Source organism: Scomber japonicus, chromosome 12 (assembly GCF_027409825.1).
Source record: "Scomber japonicus isolate fScoJap1 chromosome 12, fScoJap1.pri, whole genome shotgun sequence".
NCBI lineage: Eukaryota > Metazoa > Chordata > Actinopteri > Scombriformes > Scombridae > Scomber > Scomber japonicus.
This window is the reverse complement of record NC_070589.1, coordinates 7,747,772-7,766,379: the sequence shown is the minus strand read 5'-3', so window position 1 is coordinate 7,766,379 and position 18,608 is coordinate 7,747,772. Positions and strand designations below refer to the sequence as shown.

Genomic DNA, 18,608 nt, shown 5'->3' with positions numbered 1-18,608 from the left:
AATATTCCAATGCCACCATTTGGAGCTACCGAGGGAGCCTGGAGCCACTTTCCTTTGGGTGTTTGGGACATTTCACTCTTTGTTCTCACCCTCTATTACTGATAAAAAGGGTTTGCTTGAAAGTTGTTTTCCTCCTCTCTGGTTCTTTTATTTGAGCTTACGTCACTGTTCAGGAATGGCGGTGGCAGCAGGTGTGGACTGAAAGAACCAAGGTCAAAGAAAGGCAAAAATCTGCTTCCTCTGCTTCCTCTTTTATACTGAGAAACTTTCCCAAGAGTCATGTTGGGTTTCCACCAGTCATGAATGAGACACAATAAAAATGGATGATTGCAAGAACAAATCCATGTGATAAAACGCACAGACGAACACCTTCGCTTCTGTCCCTGCTGCTTAACAATAACAGTCTTTATGACAGTTCGGAAAGTGTCTCTGGATTACTGTGCACTTTGTACTGTTCCAGCCAGAGAAGAAATGTATTTTTGGAGTTTTCTTCACCGCAACACCACAGAATTGTTTTTAATTGGGCTGAGAATAAAGCATCCAGGCAGCCGAGTGTGGAGGAAAGTGAATTATTGTCTGAGTTCAACTGAAAATTTCCAAAATGACATTTTGAAAATGTCGCTGCCTTCTTTCTCTCTTGTTTATCATAATGGGATGATGTCTCTCTGTTTCATCAACTGTAACCTCTCTCTCCCTCTCTTTCTCTGTCTTCATTTCCAGTTCTTCAATCTTCTGTCATATAGTACAACTCATTTGCTATCACAGCTGGGGCAGACAGGGGTGACTGTGAGGAGAGATGGTGCGGAGGAGGAAGAAGAGGGGGGTTTGTGATGATGATGATGATGATGACAGTGGTGAGTACAAACTGAAAGCAGCACAAATGGATTCAAAGTACTTCTGAATGATATGAATGAAGCACAGCTGAGAGAAATTTGGTTATGTTGGTAGACGAAACTAAAAAATGCACATGTTGAGGTTTCACATTCATTCCACATTCACACTTTTTTCTTTTTATTGATTTATTGTGCAAAGGTCAATGTGTTATGCCACACAGTTTATTCCCACTGTCTTGCAAAGAGCTTATCCTGCTCTAACTTTCCTAACATTTTATTGTGTTCTTTTACTATGCTATTGATAACTTTTAACCAACGAGTTGAAAATGTCTCCGGGTCCTTGGGAGTTTTCCAAAGGGCATTCATGATATTGCCAATGATTTCACCGGTGTAGTGCAATTCAGTGACTCACTGTGATTTTTATTTTATTTTTTTTTCCTTCCTTCCATAGACCCCGGGAGAGATAACCATTTGCAGATAAAAGAGTTGTGCAGCTGGGCATTGATCACACTGCAGCAGTGAGATGAACACCTAATACCTCCATTCCCCACCTCATCTTTATTGACAAAACTATATATATTTTTATAATAGCAAGAACATTTCTGAGTGTTCCATTACATTTGTATATTGCGACAATAGTCGGACTCATTGCAGGTCCTGGACCCGGTGGAGAGCAGCAAGGGAGCCGACTGTTAATCACAGCTGTCAATCAATGCCCACAGACATCAAAGTCTTAAAATCTCATTAACAGATCTAATAAATGACCACCAGCACAATTATCAGAGGGCCTGGATTTGGAGATTGGTACATTGAAAAAAATATGATTGACTTTTTATTTCTGGAGAGAGATTGACATTATTTAAAGGTGAATCAGTTGGAGCACCTAGTGGCCATTGGTGGTATTGCACTCTAAGGTATTTCTGAACCGGCTTCAGTCTCAAGCCATGGTAGTTACTGCTTTGTTAGACCCTTCGTTTCTATAAAAGGGAATAAACACTCCGCTGAACATGCGGATGCTGCCAATGGCTCAACAGGCACTGAAATAACATTAATAACATTTAGCTGTAATCAGTGCTAACAACAGCAAATTAGGCTAACAAGTTTCCACTTTCTAAATCAAAAAATAAACTGTAAACAACATATGTCCTTCCAAATGTTGAATGCTGTAAAGGACTTGATATGCTAATGATTACTAACACTATTTGATGTTGTTGAAGAGTGGGGAAAAACACTCTTTTCATCATCATTCGAAGGCTATGCATATTTGACAGTCAATAATGCACCACAGTAGTTAATAGCATGTCTCCTAGCAACACCGCCTCTCAACTTTCCGTCAAACGATGCCCACGTTCAAAAAATAATTTATCCTTTTGAAAAGTGGAAATGTTTGCACAATAGGTGCAATATCACAATAGCTCATATTTCAGTTTGACCTTACGTAGCCATTATGTGGTTGATACCATGAGAAAATATTTGTTTTCTAATGGGATGTAAATGTCCTTCATACAAACAGGATTCATAAAGATACTTACAGTAGATGTAGGACAGAACATGAAAACCATCATCTCTAAATCGATCTGACAGCCTTAGTACCACAATAAAACACAACAATGTAACTGTACGATGTAGTGCTTGTTGCTGCTGGTGCTGGGAAGATATCATGGAGCGGTGGTGTTTCAATGTGATCTATTTTCTTCTATCCTCTGTCAAAGGGTAAATCTATGGGAGGGAGTGACTCACCGCGGGTGTTGCTGGAGAGACGTTTGCGTTGGCTGGTGGACGTGTTGTGCGGTAGCAGGGTGTTCTGCTGGTGGTTGCTATCGATGGGACTTGTGGCGATGATGTTGTCCTTGTATTTGTTCATAAGGGCCAGCTTGGTGTTGTCGCTCACTGGGGGGAAAATGGGATATAATTACAAACATGGAGGCAGAAAAGCCACAAATAGTTGAACCACAAACTGATTTTTTTGTTTGTTTGTTTTTTTTTCCTTTCCAAAAATGAGGAATCAGCCACATGGAAACAAATATGTTCTTGGTTGGATGCAGGAGTTTTAAAACTGAAATGGACCAAGCAGAAAGTATAGCAGGGCTAAGAAAACAGGGTGTTGTTTACTGGGGCAGAAGTCAAACAGTCTAAATTAAAGAGGGAGAAAAGCTGGCATGAAATTAAAACTCATTAAGGGAATATACAGAATGTATTTAAGTTTCAGAGGAGAAAATCAGAAAGAGATTCTGAGAAACAGTGAAAACAAATACATTTTTAAAGAATCTAATTTTTGTAATAGCCTTAAAACACTACATGGTATTTCTCCAGCATGTATGTGTCAGCTTTTATGCCTGTATACCTGTATGCAACCTCAGATTTACCAACAAAACTGTTACCTGATTTAGACTGTGTTTTTGCTGCAGGGCCCCAAAACCCTAGAATACTCTTCTTGTTGAAATCTGGTTAGCAACCTTGGTGGCTTCATTTACATCACCATTTAAAACAATTAACACCATTAACAACATTTTTTTCAACTTTTATGTTAATTAAATGTATTTTGTTTCATTTGTTGCTATTGTTTCTAGTAGTTTCTATTTGTTTATCTTCTTTTTAAATGTATTAATAAAAGTTACTAATATTATTATTATTATGAGCCTATGAATAGTTTTTTTGGGTGTTTTTTTTCCTACAAAAATCTGGCATAGTATGTCTTTAAATCAAACTTTGAGTTTTTAATACTAATTATGGTCTATTTTTTCCAGCTGTAGTTATTCAATGGGTTTATATTCTGTAATTATCATTATTATAATGAATTCTCTGTCTGTGTCAAGGTCCTACCAACACATGTAGGATTCACAGTAATCATTCAGCAACGTTACTGCCTACTGTTTGTAATGTTATCTCATTGATAACAGCTAGATCTGTGTTAAGTTACTAATGCAAACCCAACATTTCCCTTTGCTTCTGCTTCATTTTAAAGTTTAAAAATGTTGTTGTTAAAAAACTGGAGCAGCCACAATGAAATGTGAGCATGGTAACAAAACTTCACCATGTCCTGCTGTTCTGTGGAATAGTACTCACACAGTGTCTACAATGCAATCAGATCACGGCTGCTCACAGCATGATGGAAAAAAAGGCAGATTTTTTACTGTTTTCTTCAGCAAACAACATGAGCTAGTTTGGCTGTGCTTTAAACAGACACACCAGCTGTTCTCCTGTTATGTTTCTGACAAAGTAGCTGATTGAGGAGTGTTTGCTGACCCTGTAATTCCTCAGTGTCAACCATGAAATCAACCACAACTGAAATCTTCTCGGATTATAACTTTAAAGCTATTTAAACTTCATTCCAACACCCAAAGTTGGAAGCTTCATTTCACTCTACGAGAGAATAAAGCTTCCAAAAGTTCCGTCTTAACACAAAACCCATGAACATGTTTGAAATAACAAAAACATGGCAAGCCTCCAGTATCCAGTCAAATGCTTCCAAACCAAAATGTGTATTCCTCTAAAAAAGAATTACTTTATTAACATCTAAAGGGGAGATATGATGCGACGAAGCAGGCACACTACTAGGTACAGTACATGAATACAAATATTTGAAGCTTACAATTGAAAATAGGCATGAATTGATAGAGACAAACCATTATTTTTTTAACTTGTTTATGTATTCATAACTATTGTATTATTCCAGTAAGAAAGGTCAAAGCAGCCAAAAATATTTTCTGAATTTGTTATTGTAGTCTTAAGTCTTTGGTATTTTAGTGCCATTTTCTATGTGACCTCTCAAGTGTTTATATAGTTCAATATTCCATGCATGGCCTGCTGCCTGCATTTTCTATTTCTCTAGTCCATCGCATTAAGCATCTTAAATGCATAATGCACAGGATTACTGCACTTCCATCACCTCGGTTGGGGTGGGGCTGTTTGGATTTTATAAGAACATGGTGTAGTATGCCGTCACCGTGAGCAATATCTTGATGAATCCGAGCAGTGAATCTGCGGCTAATTGAAATTCTGAGAGTCTACCTGCATCAAAACTGCTCCACTTCATACAGTCATTCTCATGGGAGTGGTGTTTGACTCCAACGTCCCATGATGAAAAATATATTCCTTACAACAACATTCTTGGCAGGGATATTGGTCTTCTGATTATTTTAAGCATGAGGAATATACAGTTTAATACTTATATCTGCATCCAACATAGAACTCTTAAGTCTTATACTTATTATTTTGTATTTTCTTCCCCTTTTGTTAATTTTTCGCTATATTTTTTGAATATTTTTCAGGGTCAACATGAGTTCAGGCTTTATGTTTGTGAAATGTTTTTCTAACACCGGTTCAACATTTATTTATATGTTTATTTATTTCCAGCTTGTATGAGAAAATAACACAATTAGTTTCTTCAATTTGACGCTTATTCCATTTAGTGCAGCTGGTGTTAATGTAATTATATTATATTATGTTTGTTCCCTGCTTAAAAAACATCATTTAGGTTGTATTTTTCTTTTATCCTCCAAATTGGAGGATGAAAAACATAATCCAGCTAAAAAAAAATCTATTAATCGAAAAAGATCAGTAAAGTTTCACAGACACTAAAGTAAAGGAAATGAAGATATAAGAATGTAAATAAATAAAACCAAAATAATGAGCTGGGAGACTGAGTTGAGTAACACTGTGATACATATTTAATATAAAGATTAAGATATAAACTCTTATATTTTCATCTGGAACAAATGGCTTGACATGAACTTTTTGAGGCAGTTCACACATTTTACAAAGTGTTGAATTGCATTGTGACAAAGTGCACACACACACACACACACACACACACACACACACACACACACACACACACACACACACACACACACACACACAAATATTTTACTTAAAGGGTTGATTTCATATCTTTATGATTTATTCTTGTTTTGTCTTATAAGGAAATGTTGGGACTGATGGATGGTGAACAGTACTGACTGAGTAAGTAACATTAGTAACATTGTTAAGTGCCAATTGGTGCGAGGGAGAGGACACCCCTGCAGTAGTAATGGTTCAGCCTAATTGAGTGTAGGGCCTATTTAAGGGGAGAGATGTAGGTTTAGAGGAGGTCAGAGGATGACGGTGTAGCTGTGTGCACTTGTTCATGCCTTAGTTGAGTATCTTGAGTTAAGCCAGTTCATTTTTAATTGTTTTATTTATTTCATTTTTGGATACGCATTCTTTTTGTTGTTACGCTGGACTGAATAAATCAGTTTTTACTCATTCAAACAACAGCGTGCCTACCACATTCCTTGTCACTTGAGCTACACTACATCACATGAATTTCATTTTTTTAAATGTGTTTATATGCTGTTGTTTTATTGTATTGCATTTTATTTTTTCTCTGTAAAGCCCTTTGAGGCACATCCCTTGTATTACAGGTGCTCTATAAATAAAAAAAAGTTATTTTATTAATGATTAGTAGGGTAGGGTTCATTTTTCATTTGTTTTTGAGTTCAGAAACAGTGTTAGAATATGAATAATTCCATTTCAGATTTTTATTGAAGCTGTTAGCGCTCTGTTAATGATCATTTCATTTGATTCTGAATTTAGAATCACGTTGTAAAGTCAGAACTGACATCTGGGGAATTGATTTACTCAAACAGTTTGACTTATAGATGAATCAGCATGTTCTGTTTCATATTAACTGAAACTGTGTTTACAACAGTTACTGAGGTCAAACACAGAGAACGTCAGGTTAATAGAGTTGTTGTGCAGTGTTGGTGTCCGTATTAAAAGCTGTGTAAATCCTTTCACAGCAGGTTTTAATCTTGCACTTTGACTTTAGTTTGTTAGGATGTCCTTTCGTTTACATTTGGATAACAGATTGAGCTTTTAAAAAATATTTAGCGGAGGATTAATTCATCTAGATCCAGCTGTTCTGCCTCCTGCTTTGAATGTGTTCATATCTCTCCATCACGTAACACCTGGATAGCCTTTGTGTGTTTCTGTTTCCTCAAACTTTGTCTTTAAATCTTGAGTCAGTTGCTTCTGTCTTGTTGAATCAGTTCTTTACTTTCTCCTTGTTTTTCTTTCAGCACCATTAACTTCACATCTTGCAATTCTTCCTCACTTTCATTCGCTCACTCTGGAAATGTAACAAGTTTTCCTTTTGAAGCATGAAGCAGACCTTTAACTTGTATGCTGTTAATTACAGTAATTGTAAATAAATGACACAGTGTAGGAATGCATCATAGAACACAGTACAGTATAGGTCCATCACAAATGACCCATAGTTACATTAACGCAATCAAGCAGCCATCGTAATGCACTCTAATTTTCCAAAACCATTACAAATCATTGTTAAAAACTAATGTTCTATGGTTAAACAATACTATATCCAACTGTTACTACGCCCTCTAGATTACAATGGTGTAACTACAGGTAGTTTTGCCAGCTTGGATTTTAGACTTATACTATTGTTTTTTGACAGGCTAGTTCTGCTGTTTACACTAGCTAGCTTCTAACGTTGTCTGTCTACCGTATGTTGCTGGGCAGGTAGCGTACAGTGAGTTTAACATGACTTGTTTGCTAAAAAGCTAACATTGTGGTTGATGAGTAAGGCTAGTGTCACAATGGAAAGCAAAGTCAGGACTGACAGGAAAAGGTTAAGGTTAGGGTTTGTATGCAGCATGCGCAGGATAAAATAAAAAATAAATAAATCATTAAAAAGAAAAAAAGAAAAAGAAAACCAGGACTGAATAGAAAACTGACCTTAAATAGACAAGAAATCATTATAAACACGATACAGGTGAGTGAAACAGGACACAGGGAAAACATATTGGTGTAATCAACCAAAGGCGGGAAAACACAGGAAATAATGGTAAGAGAACCACAAGGAGAAAATATACATAACATAGGAAAGTTCTGTTAAAATACGTAGGTTTTGATAAAAAATTAAAAAAAAACCCTTTTTGCATCATACAAAAGAAAGTAAAGGTCTATACTGTTATGTGACTACATTTAATGCCATTTTTTAGCATTTGGCTACAGATATACATTTCTGTGGGCCTGATTGATGAGAGCTGAGAGACTCAACTGTATACAAACCAGAATTAAGTGATGAGTCCCCTTTCTCCTGTGAACGACTCTGTTCATACCACATTACACAGTCATTTGATTCATTAACATATAAAATATTAACTAGAGAATCATTCAGACTGTTTGTGTTTGCATGTTCAGCATCACTGTTTACTCTGACCTGTTTATTTGTGTAACTCACCAGGTGCGAGGTCCATATTATTCTTGTCATTACAGCCCTGGAGGGAGTCCAGAGTTCGGGTAACTTGGCTGGCAAATTCCTCTCCGCCGTTCATACACTCCCGCTGCAGATGGTGACGCAGGTCGGTGATGTCGTACTCATACCTGGGGGGTGAGGCAGAACTCAATCAGTGTTGGGTTATCTCGGTTGATCTAAATTAAGAACGAAAATGTTACAAGCGGATAACGCGCTTGATGGAGCGCTTGATATTTCAGAGTGTGACAGAAGGTACTGATAAGATACCTTCCATACTAGGCAGATTTATAATCCTTGAATTCAAAACTCATGGCAGATAGTTATATATTTTTTAAATATTAGCTCTTAGCAGTTTGCATTAAATCATCTTTTTTCTAGGTAGTTAAGTTCAAGCTGTTTTTCATTGCTGCCTCTTGATGCAGTGTAAAATCTGGATTTACAAAGCATGTCTGCTGATAATTGATCTAAATAATACAATCAGTTTAGTTCCAGCTGCTGAATATGCTTATTTTTAGCAAATAGTAACATCAAATTACATTCACCCTTCCCATCTCCCCAAACCCTCCTTGTACCCATCCAGTATAGGAGTCTCCCGGATACTGAGGGTACCACTGGAGTTGGGCCCCTGACCACGGGAGTTCCTCAAGCTCTCCCGAGCCTGGCCTCCCATCAGCACCGAGGGGATGTAGTGGATCTCATTAGCCGCCTCGGCGCTGGCGCTCTTCTGGGGCTGAGGGATGCGACGGCGTTTACACCAGCGCCTGCGGGTGTAGAGGATCAGGACCAGGCAGAGGATGGACAGCAGAAGGGCGATCATCCCGCCCTGAGGGGGAAGAGGGTGGCATTTGAAGCCGAGGCAGAACATAAATAAAGAGAGAGGAGAGGGGGGAAAAAAAGCAGAGAGAGAGAGAGAGAGAGAGAGAGGGAGGAGAGCGAGTCAAAGGCGAGAACAGAGTCAGAGAATCTTGCCAAGTAGAATACAGATCAAAGTCAAAGCCGTGATGCCAACAGCACATTTTGAAAAACGTTGCAGATGCAATTTTGTGTAAAAACTCCTACAGTGTTTTTTAACAGACAGCAGCTCTCATGCTACTGTGCAGCCATTTCACCTTGAAAGGAAGTACAGGACAGTTCAGAAGACCGCTCTTGACTGATGTCTAGTAATTTAAGGCCATATGGAATGTGAGCAGCTATAATCAACGTTTCCCCTGTGATTTGTTCCGGTTATCCAAACTTTATTATTGTCAAAGCTGAGGTTCCTGAACTTTCTTACATCAGGGTAAGCTCTTCAAAGACAATACTATATTGCTGCATTTGAAGAGTCAGACAGTGACAGATATCTGTGTCACACAAGAACCCAAAACCTGCTAAGTAGCTATTACTGTATAAGACCAGTGTTTGTTCTTCTGGCACACTGAGGCTCAGTTGTCTGACATTGAGCTCAATTACAGTTACAGATATTTCCACTTCTTACTTTGACAGATGTTATTTGTGACTGCTGCAGACATGGAAGACTGATGTACAAGAATGTGTCTTGTGTTGCTAGGACAACCAATAATTGTAGTATAATTGTAATATAGTTTTGTCCATCAGTCCTGTTGGTTATAATGATATTAGACTCATTAAAGTAACTGCCAACAGTTCAACCAGATCATCTAAACTTTACTTGAACATCTGACAGTTGAATCAGGAAGCCAGTCAGTAAACTTGAATGGTGATGTATGACGGTGAAAGTTTGGTTCATAACTTTAGTGTCTGCCTTTATTTTATTCTCAGTTACTCAAGTTCAGTGAACCTGAATAAGTTTCTGACTGGACGTCAACCCCATTCTTAAGGATATCGCTGTATTCCTGAATCTCAGCCAAAAACTGCCAAAATAAAGCCCAAGTTATAATAAAATGGAATTATTCTTCAAGAAGTTGCCCTGAGTCTTATTCTCCTCACAGCGTGAAAAGTGTGAATTTTGGTGTGATCAACATATGCACTCAAATTTCCATCACAACCCTGAAATATAAAATAAAAACGTTATAAGAAATTCATCTCTGTTCAACCGCCTACGGAGACACAGGAGACAAAAGTGGATTGTGACTTTGAATATCAGCTTATACATGTTCTCCAAAAGGAAGCACTGATACCAGATGACTAGGTCAGGACACATGACCACTCTCATTTAGCTTCTTTTCACTGATTTCAATAACTTATGAGGCCATTTGTGTGTTGGAGGGATGCGGCGGCGACGCCTACACCAGCAACTGCGGGAGTGTGTGGAGGATTGAGAAGGAGGGCACAAGATGGACAGATGAAGGGTGTTCAGACTGCCCTGAGGACAGGTTAGCAGGCGGGGGGGGGGGGGGTGGGGGGGGGGCAGAGACAAAAAGAGACAGGAAGCAGAGAGACAGACAGGCAACGAGAGCGAGAGTGTCAAAGATAGAGAAAGAAACGAGAGCAGAGTCAGAGAAAATCTCGCCGAGAAGCAGGATACGGATCAAAGTGGAGGCAAGTGGAAAGCACACAGCCTGTGGAAAAACAAGAGACAGACAGCGATTGTCAGCTTCAATATCATGCTCCATGTTTCCTCGGCGAATAAAAGCAATGATAGCAGATTTCTGGGCAGTTACACTTATCTTATTCCGTTATTTGCATTTTTTTTTAAGGTTGCTGAAAGGGATAATGTAGGAAGGAGTGACAGCGAGGAGGAGAGAACATGCAGACGTGATCATAATCTGGACTTAAACTCATTATGTTTCATTTGTAGCAGTGCAATTTACCGCATCCCCGTGCTTTATCTGATAGCCAGCTTAAAACTCAAATCAAAATCAAATCCATTGTGGGATCTGGAAGATGTCACAAAGAGTTATAAAAATGTTAAGGTGAGATCACACAGAGAAGTACAGAGGCAATTTTTCTCTGGAGACAGATTTAAAAAAAACACACAAAAAACAGAGAGGATCGAAAAATTCATTTAAAATGAGAACAAAAGGACTGGGTAAGTTGTCCTTGCAGCCTGCTGATGTTACAGATGTTTCTGTCTGTGCTGCCTGAGCTGAACTTCTCCTGACACTAACTCATCCAGAGTTTCACCACTTTTCCCTTTTTAAAGTCATTTCAGCAGTACGAGGTTTTCATTTATTGTAAAAAAAACAAAATTAGTAAGCGAATGATGTTAATCAATAGTCTGGCCAAAACAACAGCATAATAACAAGGATTCAATGAAACCTGATAAAACTAAAAAGGGAAGAAAAAAAAATCAATTAGAATTAAACTGTGTCAGTTCAGTCAAACAAGCAGAGTTATGGAAAGATAAGCAAAAAAAATGATGAAATGAAAAATGGATTATTATCAGTCATTTACATAAAAATCCCTTTTCAAACATATTAAGAATTCTGAGGCTGAATAAAAAACGGGGTGTGGGGGGGTGAGGGGGGGGGGGGCTTTGGTTGCTCATATTAATTTAAATTGGCAAAAAAGTAGAGTCCCATTTGCATAAGTTGTTTGCTTAATCTGCATAGTCAAGGACATTAACAAATGACACCATGATATGGGCCACTTATGCAGTAAATCTGCATGCACAGTGGTCAAAAGGAGAGCAGAGTCATTTGGTTTGTAATGATTAAATTTGCAGCACTTTGAAAGTCACTGATGAAGTTATCGACTCACTCTCAGATAAAACAATGACTAGATACTCTAAAGAAAAGAGTTAGCTTCCAAAAAAATGATGATTACAGCATAAATAACGCTGCACAATGGATGAAGTGACTATGTGTAAAGGTGTCAATCACTTCAGCTCAGCAAAGTCTAATGTTTTGGTTGTACTGCTGCAAGCTTTATTGCTTTTGTCTCAGGTCTCCAGTTCTCATCAGCAGGCAGCTGTTTTAAGAGAAAAAAGCTCTGATAAATTCATTGTTTGTTACCCGACCAGCACAACATGTCACAAAGAGAAATTCAGCATCTTAGTGAACATAATGGAGCATTTAGCAGCTAAAGAACTAAAGCTGGTGGAGACCAAAACAGAAATTAGAGAATAAATATTGGTCTTTCGTACACAACTCCACATGAATGTTAATGTTGGTCCACGTCTGCTGGATGTAGACGGTCCAACCTCACAGCCACATATCTGCAAGGTTATAATACTGTTTCAAGTATAAGTGCGACTTATAGCTTGGGTTCAACCACTCTCTCCCCCCTTCCAAAAGAAAAGAAAGAGCCATAACTTGTTCTTATACCATATGTTTCTCGCAAAGTATTACATCCATAACTGAATAAGTAAAAAATCAATGTGAGAAAAAATGCTTTGAAAAGCAAAAACAAAATCCTCCAAAACACCATAGATTATTATCAAGTTTAAACCTTTTCCAACCGAGTGTGAAAAACAAAAAGATCGACAAAAAACCCCACAAAATACTGAAATAACCCAAACTGTTCTATTGTTCATGTAGGATCCAATAAATCATAGTTAGGACGGTTAGAGAATTGAATGTAGAATATATTTATGGGTGTTTTAACACTGAAACAATTGTGTGGTAGACGTGCACATGCAGAACCAAAAATGTGAAACCAGGTGCTGGAACAGTGGATGTAGTTGGAGTGGGATATCAAGAGTGACATTTTGAGCCTCTTGCTCTTCTTCAGACTAAAACAGAACATCTAGTCGCCATCAAAAATAGATGAAGACCCAGTTAACCTAACAATCACATGATATGCGTCAACCCCATTCTATATTTACAGGTGTACATATAAGTGTAAGGACGATAATGCAACACATAATTATATAAGATAAACAAAAACAGAAAAATATATGGAATGATATGTCTATACACACACACACACACACACACACACACACACACACACACACACACACACACACACACACACACACACACACACACACACACACACACACACACACACATAAAAAAAAATCTATAGACATAAATAGTACTCCCAGAACATCAGGCCTGATGTGTTGCTATTGTGCTCTGGAGGTCTACGTCACTCTTGATATCCCATTAAACTACAGCTGCATTGGGAGCTACAGTGTGTAGACTTTCTTCTGCCTTTCACAGTTTTAACATTAAATAAATAAAAGAACTTGAACTTTACTAATTGTCATGCAATCAATTTACTCTGGTCTGGTCCCAGTCGGACACAGTGGCGGTCCTTTCCCTTTTTCCAGAATATACATTATTGAGTCATTCTGTCCTCTGGGCCAAAGCAAAATCAGTGAAAAGTCAGTGATGTTGCCTTGTACTCCACCCTCCAGAAGTACAACATAGTGTCACATCCACTCCAGTCTTGGCAGTGCTTCCCTACACTTCCCTTATCAGCACATTTAAAAACAACAGGAATCAATACATTGGTTATTTCTATGTGGAGTTGTAATTAAAAAGAGATCCAGAGCTTGTAGCCAACAGCAACTGGGTCACAACACACTATGCCACATGTATCTCTATAAGACGTCTTCAGGCTCTAACAGGATGTTTAACTGCGCTTTTCCCTTGTGTTCCTATCATTTATGACACATTATTCTCAAGTTAAAGTGTGTTTTATTGTATGACACTTGGAGAACGAGATTTCATGTGGTTTTAATGGTTGTTCAGATGGTCAAATTTAAATAAAAATAGGTGAAATTAAAGTTCAAGAATGTTCAAATTTGGTATATGAGCATGTCAGTTCTTTGCTATCAAAGCATACAGTGGATTAATCTCAGCGCTGCCACTGCTTCATTCAACCCTGACTAAACAAGAAGAAGATGTCAAATGTCAAGTACCTCAAATGGTTCAGAATCAAATCTCCCTCGGTGACAAATGTAATTCAAACCCATCAACCTGCATTAGCGCCCATGTGGAGAGGGGGCTAAAACAGGCAGTATGGAGAAAAAGACGGCTTCATATCAGGCATTACTTGGAATCAAAGTGAGGACTAAGTGGGCTGTGTCCTCTTATAGAGCCAATAAAACCCAACCACACATCAAAGCGTGCCAGCGCTCCAACCCCATAATCCACTTACTAACGGATGAGGATGATGTTATAATGGCACCAGTGCACCCCGTGACTTACACTCCCTGCCATGTAAGTCCTGAATGGGAGAGAGAAGACATGGCCTTTCTCAAGTCTGACAGAGCGTGGGCATGGTATTAGAGGCGAGCTATCAATCTGTCACTTAGTATATGGATGCGAGGCATTAAGATGCAGGATGGCGGAAATATCTCGACTATCTGACAGCGACGAGATAGCGAAAAAGGAAGTTTCTTGCATGGGACAGAAAATTGATCAGAGGCACTGATCGAATTTGATGTCGAGTTACGATATTAATGATGGACATTGACGGTTTTCATTCACCGAAACCTTCCGCGCAATGGTTACAGCACCGACTTGAATCAACAGTTAGAGCCTTTGCCCCATTGAATACCTCCAATGAGATGAAACTTGAATTGGGAGAATTATTACCGAGAGGCTTTACGATCCGCTCCTGATTTTGACATTGAACAAATGTTGAAAGTCACAACCCCTATTTCACAGCCGTCATAAGAGGGTCTCTCCACTGGAAATGAGTATTAATGACTGAAATGGTTGAAACCATTTGATTCAATTTGATGCATTTAATAAAGGCTAATATATGACATGAATCCATAATAGTGTTTAAGTGTGTTTGGTGAGAAGGCATCACTGTAAAACCTTGAATTGCATTCATCATGTAAACATGTATTGTATTGGGAGTTAAATGAAATTGGTTGAATGGAGGGTCTCCATTAAACACTTGAGCTGGTTCCTCCTTGTCCTTGCATGTCCAACTGTCTTTGGCAAGATACTGGATCCCAAATTGGTGTGTAATTGTGTTTATGTGTGTGTGTGAATGGGTGACTGACCATAGATAAGAAAGTTCTACATCACGCTTGATGAGTATGACTAGAAAAGTGCGATATAATTGCTGCCTATTGACCATTTAAATGAAATCATGGTTTTATTCCAGAGTCAGATGTTTTTCAGAGTTTTTAAAATTTCTTTTAAAGTGTTGTCAATTAGCGACAGCTCAGTAAATTTGTCGACGACAGTTGTCATTATAGCTGTTGGAATTCATGGTCAGCAGTTTGAACAGTCACTTGCTAAAGCTCGTTAAGACACTATTAATTGTGTGAGTTATTTAAATTGAGTCTCTTGAGAATGGAAAATTGCATCGTTGGACTGATGCCTTTAAAGCCACAATGTGTGCTGTATTTCTTCTGATTACAGCACCTTTAAATCATTATAATGGCAGACGTTTTAGGCAAAAAATGAAATCAGCTGCAGATGTTATATGTATTTATTTTTTGAAGCTACCAATCAACCTATTTGCCACACAAGCCAACGCATGTTGAGATTTTGGGAAGTGAATGCAACATACAGTTACCCATTACACGAGTGTCCTCTTGTTAACCACCATGCTGCTGCCTTTGTGTCTTAGGTGTAACCCTTTTCTATTAATTACAATAAGGCACAATGACTGATCCTGCCAATGGTATCGCACTCCATTGGACAGTTTGTGGTAATGTGCCAAGACACATTTCTTCCAAAAAGGATGGCAATTCATTTAGCAGTGCAGCGTTGGGTCCTTCCAACACTGTTAATCCCAGTGTTTTATAGTGATGGAAATTCATTCAATGTGTTTATAGGCCTCAACGGTATTTGCCATGTGCTTTACTGAGAATGAGTGAATTTAAACATAAAGTTATTTGTTTACAAAAAATGACAGGGTGACGTTAAAGCATCAGGTGCAATATAACACACTGGCAGCAATCAGTGCCACTCCACTCACTGCTTTTGTAATTCTAAAGAGGTTTTGAGGCATGAACATTGTGAGCATTTACATGCACAGAAGGACCAGGCTATTGGCCGTGCTGTCATTAAGGTCTTATTGGGGTTAAACTCCTGATGTGCCCCTCTGACACGCTGAGATTGAGTATCCCCGCTGTAATGAATAAACCAGTTAACAGAATATTGCTGTTAACCTGTGATATTGTGTCCATGGAACAGCTCGGCGGTAAAGTGGCATGAAAAGGTCTGTGCTCCAACTGTCTCTTTCCTACTTCTCCGAACCAGTGACAGTTACTTCCCACAGGAAAAAAAAAGAAATAATGGCACCGGTTTTAATAGAGAGACTGCTGCTTTGTTTTTTTGCTGATGTCAAAATGTACCCAAAGCGATTCAACCTGGAAGATGCATAAACAGCAAAATTGAAATATGAAAACCCAATAAGCTCTTTAATATTGGAAGAAACCACTCAAGCAAGCCAGGATATTCATATTGAGTAAATACTAATAGTTATAATAGAAAAAAGTCACCACCAACTTTCTTTAAAAAAGCAACAATTTCCAGCCTTTTTTTGTTTGAAGTATTGGACAAGAGGAGCTTTGCCTGGCAATTAGGGGGGCGAGTGTGAAAAATAGCAAAACTCAAATGATTTAATAGACGAGGCATGTAAAATCACAACACAACAACAACATTATACAATAACAACAACAACAGCAGTCAGTTTCCAATCTAACCAAGTGGTACGCTACATTACAAATTAGCACTGGAGCTCACAAGTCCTCCTGAGATGCTCCGCTCTCAAACCACAGAGCTGGAGAATTAACAAGTAGCATATGGCTACCAAATAAATCGAGAAAACAGTAGAAAAAACGCTGTGAGGCTTAATGTTGAGTTATGATGTTTACATGTGTAAAGTATGAGGAATGATAAGTGCATTAATAACAAGGTTCTCTGTTTATTTCACTGTAGGGATTAAATTCCCACTAGAGCCAGGCTCAATCTATACAGTCACATGGATTATGTTAAATTTGTAGCTGGATTATAGCAACCATTAAAAACAACAATGCAAACATCTCCAATTTACTGTTCTTATAAACTATTCTATTGATAAAAAAAAGGCAATTATAATTTCACTAGATTTAAAGGGGCATTTCCACATGAATTAACACTGGGTTATAGTTGCAGGAGGTGTGGGTGCTGCAGCATTCTTGGCATTACACCCCACTCTTTCCCTGTCTCTTTCACTTACTACATCTTTTGTTTTAATTACTGTGAGCAGTGCAAGCTTTATAGATAATGTAGAGTGTCTTTAATAGTATCACCAATAGAATCTGGTGTGTATTTATCTGTTGAGACAGGAAGGCTTGGACCAGACAGTCTCTCCAACATGGACAAACTACCAATGTTCACATGCTGTTTTCAATCAACAGTAGCACTTCAATGTGCTATTGTTGCACCAGTGTGGTAACCTTGACCATTAAAGTTTATTCTAAGGTCCTACGACTGACAGGGGCCCAGAAAAGATTAGAATAGAGTGTTATTTATTTATTTTTATTAACTTAATTAACTTAAATAATGATCAAAATACATTAATAAATGATTTTATTTACAATGTACTCTGTAGAGTCTACTGTAGAGGTGTGGGTACAGCAGTTAGGCATGGTTGGTGTGGCCTGTGTGTGGTGGTGGTGGTGGTGGTGGTGGGGCCCAAAATCCCTAGTGGCACCCCTGCATGCATGTATAAGCAAGTGTGTATGTATGTGTGTATTTTCTCTGCATTGTTGGATGTTTTGTGTTGATTATGTACATTGGGATCTACTGAATGACTAATGGAAGAAGGGTAGGTGTTATAAAGCAAATGCTTCAGCCTACACCTTCTTAGTCAGAAACTGCTTTATTTATTTATTTATTCTTACTTCAGTTTTTCCCTTTTGGCTTGTCACTAATTTTGGTGTAGATGAAGAAGAAGAAACACCACACACTCCCAACCCAAATCCCCTGCTACCCAAAACATCCCATCATCATAAACCAACAGTATACTGACACAATGGAATTAGGTAATTTCTTATTTTGCCCTGCATGTATTTTTGAATATGAAACAAAACCGAGGTTGATTTTTTTTTCTTTCTTTCTTTTTGTTTGTTTGTTCAGTTGTTGTTTCTTGTTGGTTTGTCTGTTTTGTTAACCACTTATTTCTGCATTTTTTCCTGAATTTCTTATGAATGTGAACATCCACACTGTGTTGTGATGACATGTATTTGCACTTTGAATATTATTGCTAATTGCTAGCTTAATTGCTGTATTAATTAATTTATTGATTTAGGTTTTTTTATTGTGCTGTATTCACTGACTGATACACTTAATCACATAAAAGAAGGATTGTCATTGCTGTGTGATAGGAGATGTAAGTGCAGAATGCATGAAATGAAAGTGATGACAATAAATAAAGTATGAGGGAAAAAAAGGAATTGGATAATTTTGCTGATTTCCTCCATCATCTATCCATAGATATAGCCAAGCAATTACACAACATATATGGATATATAAATTGAGTGACTAAAAGAGTGTACATATATTGTATTATATTATTATATTTCCTCCGTTTTCATATAGTTAATGTTAGTCTTGTTACTGCTCTCTGTGTTGTATGTTTTTAAGTGTTTTGAAAAGGTGCTACATAAATCAAGTTATTATTATTATTATTATTGTATGGTATATGTACAT

General features: G+C 38.0%; 1 protein-coding gene across 1 annotated transcript in view; it reads right to left on the bottom strand.

Annotated features, from left to right (window-relative positions):
- The window catches only part of astn1 (astrotactin 1), a 389,683-nt gene that overhangs the window by 286,429 nt on the left and 84,646 nt on the right, over positions 1 to 18,608 (bottom strand). Inside the window, exons 3-5 of the mRNA XM_053329701.1 lie at positions 8,667 to 8,917; positions 8,080 to 8,222; positions 2,574 to 2,723 (exon numbers count right to left, since the gene is read on the bottom strand). Coding sequence (XP_053185676.1) covers positions 2,574 to 2,723; positions 8,080 to 8,222; positions 8,667 to 8,917 — 544 coding nt within the window. The remainder of the gene's footprint in view (positions 1 to 2,573; positions 2,724 to 8,079; positions 8,223 to 8,666; positions 8,918 to 18,608) is intronic.